Consider the following 6494-nt stretch of genomic DNA (forward strand, 5'->3'; position numbering starts at 1 on the left):
TGATCCACCCGCCTCGGCCTCCCAAAGTGCTGGGATTACAGGCTTGAGCCACTGCGCCCGGCCTTCTTACTTGTTTTTCTTTTAAGAGGCAGGATCTCTCTATGTTGTCCAAGCTGGAGTGCAGTGGCTATTCACAGGGGCAATCCCACTACTAATCAGCATAGGAGTTCTGACCTGCTCTGTGTCCAACCTAGGCTGGCCCATCCCTCCTGGTGGTCCTCTGGTCCTGGGAACTCACTCTACTGATACAGAACTTTGGTATGATAGCAGGTCAGCACAGTGCACTATAGCCCAGAACCCCTGGGCTCAAGAAATCCTCCTGGCCTTTGCTTCCAGAGTAGCTGGGACTATGGAGGCACACCATCGCACCCAACTAAATCAGTATTTCAAGTGGTGCTCTTGGTAATTTTCTACTTTTTTTTTTTTGGCCAATCATTTGCCAATCTTATTGGATTATGTTGTTTTACTACTTCATCTTGTACTGACCCAATGTTCTAATCAGGAATAGAAGGGTCAACTCACCCATTTTCTTGGTGTTTGCTTGCTTCTGCTAGATAATAGCTATAAATATAACACCATAACATAGACTATGCCATGTTGCAATATATTGCTAGTTAAAGAAGGGGTGAGAAACTTCCCTCTTTCTTCAATTATAATGACAAGGGACCACCTGGTATTCAGACCCCAGGGGAGCACATCAATCCATTCCTGAAATATCAGTAACTTAATTTCTCTTACTTTTATGCTAAACATTTTTTAATATTTTCTTCTGCACTGCTTTTCTTATAATAACTATATGTGTGTGACTTACTGGCCTTTGAGCTACTGCCTCAAAGGCTGAAACAGAAATAATCTATCCTGACATATGCAGTAAACAATTGGGGTTGGTCTGCTCATTTGCATTGCTTTAGAAAAAGCCTTTGGCTTTATTTGTTCTTTGAATATATCAACATTACTTTTTATAATGCTGATATACTTTCTAAATTTTTCCCAAAGTAGGTTTTAAAAAATAAAGGTCATGAAGTTATATCTATCATTAAAGTAAGGATTACACATTTTAGAAAATATGAGAAACAAGAAAAAAAGAACACACAAAAGTAAGCACTTTAATATTTTAATGATATCCTTTGAATATTTTCTTTATCCATATATTTTAATTCCTATTTGATTTCAACTATTATAATAACGTTGCCTATAAATTTTTGTAATAATATTGCATAAGAACTTTTTCATGCCATAACCTTTTCCTAAACACCTCTGAATAGATTCATCTGATCTAGCAGACAAATTAACCATCCCATTTTGCTGAATATATGGCTTGTTTCAAAATTTTCACTTCGGTAAATAATGTAGTGAAAATCTTTGTGCCCTAAGGCCTTTTTTACAATTAGGATTATCTGCATAGAGTAGATTCTCAAAAGCAGAATCACTATCAAAGAATTTTGACAGTTTTATAATTATCTTAACATGAAATAAATTATGGCCCAAAGTCTATATATGACACAGAGACTGGTGTCTTATTTTGGAGCAGTTTTGTCTCTCCTCCAGGGAAGCATGGAAGGACAAGGAGGTTCAAAGGGATCTTTTATTATAAACAAATGGATCACCAAAGGAAAAAATCTGAGACTCACCACTTTAAACAAAAGATCACAGGGCTGGAAAAGATCTGAGATGTTTGGTCAATTTCTCTACCTACTAGTGGCATCAGCCCTGAGATTTCTTCAAGAATTCACAGCCTTTTAAGTTAACCTATTTAAACCCAAACATTTTAGATCCTCTTCCAACAGTGTGTTTACAGGCATCAGATTTTAGCTGCTGACACTGAGTGATGGGACATGGGGGTTATTGCACTATTCCATCTGTTAATATGTTTGAAATGTGCCATAATAAACTTAAAAATTAGATTATCACAATACCCAACCTAAGGCATCAAAATGTGTTTGATCAAGCTGGGTGCAGTGGCTCACACCTGTAATCCCAGCACTTTGGGAAGCTGAGGCAGGCAGATCACTTGAGGCCAGGAGTTGGAGACCAGCCTAGTCAACATGGCAAAACCCCGTCTCCACTACAAATACAAAAAAATATAGCCAGGCACAAAAGTGTGAGCCTGTAAGCCCAGCTACTCAGGATGCTGAGGCATGAGAATCACTTGAACCCAGGAGGCGGAGGCTGCAGTGAGCCGAGAGAGTGCCACTGTACTCCAGCCCGGGCAACAGAGCGAGACTCTTGTCTCAAAACAAAAACAAAACCAACTAGCCAATTGGAGAAATCTGATGGACTAGGCATCAAATGATATTAAAGGGTTACTATTAAAAAAAAATGTGTTTGACCAATCACATAAATTGAATCTACCACAAAGTAAAACGTATGACTCCTAAGCTGAACATAATGGTGGCACATGCCTATAGTCTAGCAACTCAGGAGGCTGAGGAGAAAGGATCATTTAAGCCCAAGAGTCTGACGTTGTAGTAAGCTATAACAGTGCCACTGCACTTCAGCCTGGGTGACAGAGCAAGACCCCATCTCTAAAACAAATAAACCATAAATAGATAAATTTAAAAATAAAGGTAAAGTCAGCCAACTACTTTAAAATAAAATAAAATGTGTGACTCCTGATATTCTACGCTGTCCTGACCATAAAACAAGAAGTTAACCTTTTAGAACCCCTAAAATAAAATGCCATTCAAACACAGCCACATTTCAGTGAAATCAGCCACATTTTAAAGGAATGAGAAAAATCCCTTTCCATTACAACGCAATTAGAAGGCCTGCATAAGTAGAGGGCCCCTCTAACACAGAATTCCACGGTTCCCCAACCCAGAATTCCCAAATTCTTTATTTTCCTATAATTAACATCCTTATCTAAAAAAGATAAGGTAAAATATGCAGGTTTGGCTGTTCTAACTAAAAGCATATAATTCAAATAATGAACCAAAATAACCTGAACTCTATTCAGCATATCTCACAGAATACACATTTTCAATATTCCAGATTAGCAGGATAGAGAGTTTAGCAGAGAGAATATCAAAATTTAAATCTGTCAGTGATGACCACATGCCTCAGCCTCCCAAAAGTACAGGAGGCTGTACGATTCTTCTCAATAAAGCAAAACATCTTTCATCTATTAATCTTCCCAGTTTTCATGAATTTAAATATTTACCAAAATTGTTAAAAACCTTTGAAATTCCGAAATCCTAGTGCTACTCTATCCCCCTATTATTCCAGGACCATTGCCAAAACCAAAGTTACCAGAACAGCTCAGAAATCATTAGGCAGGGTGAAAAGTAGACTCTCAGATTTAAATATATAGTTTTGGTGGGTTTGGTTATTTCTGTAGGGGTTTTCGTTGTTTTGTTTTTTTGTTTCGGAGGATTTTGTTTGTTTTGTTTCTTGAGACAGAGTCTCACCCTTTGGCCCAGACTGGAGGTTAGTGGCACAATCTCGGCTCACTGCAACCTCCACCTCCCGGGTTCAAGAGATTTTCCCGCCTCAGCCTCCGGAGTAGCTGAGATTACAGACACCCACCACCAATACCGGCTAATTTTTGTATTTGTAGTAGAGATGGGGTTTCACCATGTTGACCAGGCAGGTCTCAAACTCCTGGCCTCAAGTGATCTTCCCGCCTCCGCCTCCCAAAGTGTTGGGATTACAGGCGTGAGCCACCGCCCCCGGCCTGTTTTGTTTTTAAGATTCATACTTTTGTGAACATAAGAACACATATTTGGTGCAGACTGGCTCCAAGGAGAGGATATCTGAAATTATCTGAACTGAAACAATATATTTCTGCCAATAAAGACAGAAAAGACTAAAGACAATATAAAGCTTGTCATTTCCATGTTTTTTTAAAAATATCTTTTGTACCCTGGTTTTCTTAAAACGACTACATTATCTACACTAATCATCTGGACCTCTGATGCTCAACCGAGACTAGGGTTCTCAAGTGATGACTAGTGGTCGGGTGGGATGGTCCACAAGAAATGAGTGAAAAAGATAAACGTTTCATCCGCAATTCTTTAGATCCCGATCCCTTGGCACAGGGTTCAGCGAGCTAGGGCAAGGGGTGTCCTGGCGGGGGCGCCCCCCATCCAGCCTGGGCTCCGGTCACGTGCGTGCATGCAACTATCAGAGCTCAGCCCAAGGAGCAACTCTTCGCATCTGTGCATTTCATCCGAGTCAAGCCCCATAAAAATTGGAATACGTAAAAATGAGCAAAAATGGAACGTTTAAAATACAGCAGTGAAAAGGGAGGAATGCCTGCTCCGGAAATGCTCTACGCGTGGTTCATCAACACTCCCTGAAGAGCGGGCTGCGGGGATGCTCCTAGGCTCCGCCACCCGGCACACAGGACAAAGGTGCTGAGAATGAGGCGCGCTCTTCCGGCATCCGCTGCCGAGATCCCTAAGCCAGGGGCGCGCCGGGGCCGGCCGGGCACGTGCAAGGAGCTCTCCGGCCGCCGCGCTGCCCAGGAGCCGGCCCCGGGGACTCGTGGCTGCGGGGACCGAGCTCGCGACGGGAACCAGGCTCGCGGAGGGGCCGCAGCGACCCCGAGGATGGCGCGGAGGGACCCCCACGCAGGACAGCCTGTCGTGGGGGTCAGGGGCGGCTCCTCCCGGGCCCGGCCCCGCCCGACTGACCTGTGACGCTGGCCCGGGTGACGCGCTGCACCACGGCCTTCATGGCGGCGGCTGGGGCGAGTGGGTCGGCGCCGCGCTGCGTCCGGCCTCGCGACTCTGAGGACGGCTCCGCGGCCGGCGCCCTCTGGAGGTGACACCCGGAAGCGCCCCGACGGTCGGGTCCGACTCGGTCGGCTGCGGCCCACCCCACGTCGGCCACGCCCACCCTCGGCCTTGCTATAAGCCCACCCACTCACAGATTGGCTCCGCCCATGCCTGCCACGCCCACCTGCTGCCCAACCGTAACCCCGCCCGTCATTGAAAATCCCCGCCCCCATACTCTGCCCTGCCCCACCCTCATCTGGGTCCAGCCAGAGCCCTTCGACCCCTCCATCCCGGGCCCAGCCCCTACCCACTGCAAAGAATCCGCTCTGCCCTGAAGGTAGTCTCCGAGTTGGTTTTTTTCTGCCACATACCCGAACCTAAGAACCCGTCATCATCACTAAGGCTTTGAATTCAGCCTGAATCCTATTTCTAATTGTATTCCTCTTTTCTCTTTCCCACTCCTCTGCACGCAGATCCTCCCAAATTCTTCCCTTGTCTCCTGCCTCAGTGGCTTCTCAGATACCACATACAAAAGGATCTGATGCCTAAAATAACCATTTAACTATCTATTAATTCGATTTAGCCATGTCATGATAATAAATAGGTATGTGATTCTAGAATTCTAATTTCTCATTTAATACAAATACTAATAATTGGCCCCCTCACTGGTTTGTTAGATTTAAATGAACGAAACCATGTAAAAATGCTTAGATGGCGGCAACAGGCTGCACAACTATTACCCCAACAAATTATTGTCATTGCTAAAAATAATTCCATCTCAGCAGTCTTCCCCTTGAAGGTGACTAATAGCACTGGTGGGTGTAGAAAAGGCATTGAAATGGAGAAGGAACCCTTACTTGTCCAGAAAAGACTACAAACTAGCATGCTTGCTTGTTATATACTGAATACTAAATTGCCTTAATAAAGTTGTCAAAGTTAACATAACCAGTAACAAGACATCATGTGCCTCCTGATATTGCACTGGGAAAGACACAATATCAAAAGTGTGCTATTTCTGCCAAATAATGTATAACCTGAATCCAATCATGATGAAACATAAGACAAATATAAATTGAGGAACATTCTACAAAATAACTAGGTAGGATTCTGAGAATTAATGAGGCCTTAAATGACAGGAAAACTATCTGTAATCCCAGCACTTTGGGAGGTCAAGGTGGGCAGATCACTTGAGGTCAGGAGTTCGAGACCAGCCTGGCCAACATGGTGAAAACCATCTCTACCAAAAATACAAAAATTAGCTGGGTGTGGTGGCTCATGTCTCAGGACTACTCAGGAAGCTGAAGCAGGAGTATCGCTTGAACCCTGGAGGTGAAGGTTGCAGTAAGCAGATATTGTACTATTGCACTCCAGCCTGGGTGACAGAGCAAAACTCTGTCAAAAATAAAAATAAAAAAGACAGGAAAACTAAGTTAACCTGGGTGGTATCCTGGCCAGAAAAATAAGGAAAGGGAGGCCGGGCAGGGTGGCTTACACCTGTAATCCCAGCACTTCAGGAGTCGAGGCGGGTGGATCACCCGAGGTCAGGAGTTAGAGATCAGCCTGACCAACATGGAGAAGCCCTGTCTCTACTAAAAATACAAAATTAGCCAGGCATGGTGGTGCATGGCTCTAATCCCAGCTACTCAGGAGGTTGAGGCAGGAGAATGGCTTGAACCAAGGAGGTGGAGGTTGCAGTGAGCCAAGATCGTGCCATTGTACTCCAGCCTGAGCGACAGGAATGAAACTCCATCTCAAAATGAAAGAAAGAAAGAAAAA

At 44.2% G+C, this 6494-nt stretch overlaps 1 protein-coding gene across 1 annotated transcript in view; it reads right to left on the bottom strand.

The window, feature by feature from the left end:
• Positions 1 to 4849, bottom strand: part of DTD1 (D-aminoacyl-tRNA deacylase 1) — a 162715-nt gene extending 157866 nt beyond the window's left edge. Inside the window, exon 1 of the mRNA XM_017512665.2 lies at positions 4635 to 4849. Coding sequence (XP_017368154.1) covers positions 4635 to 4677 — 43 coding nt within the window. The 5' untranslated portion in view covers positions 4678 to 4849. The remainder of the gene's footprint in view (positions 1 to 4634) is intronic.
• Positions 4850 to 6494: the final 1645 nt, after the last annotated feature.

This window comes from Cebus imitator, unplaced genomic scaffold (genome assembly GCF_001604975.1).
Source record: "Cebus imitator isolate Cc_AM_T3 unplaced genomic scaffold, Cebus_imitator-1.0 Scaffold475, whole genome shotgun sequence".
Taxonomy (NCBI): Eukaryota; Metazoa; Chordata; class Mammalia; order Primates; family Cebidae; genus Cebus; species Cebus imitator.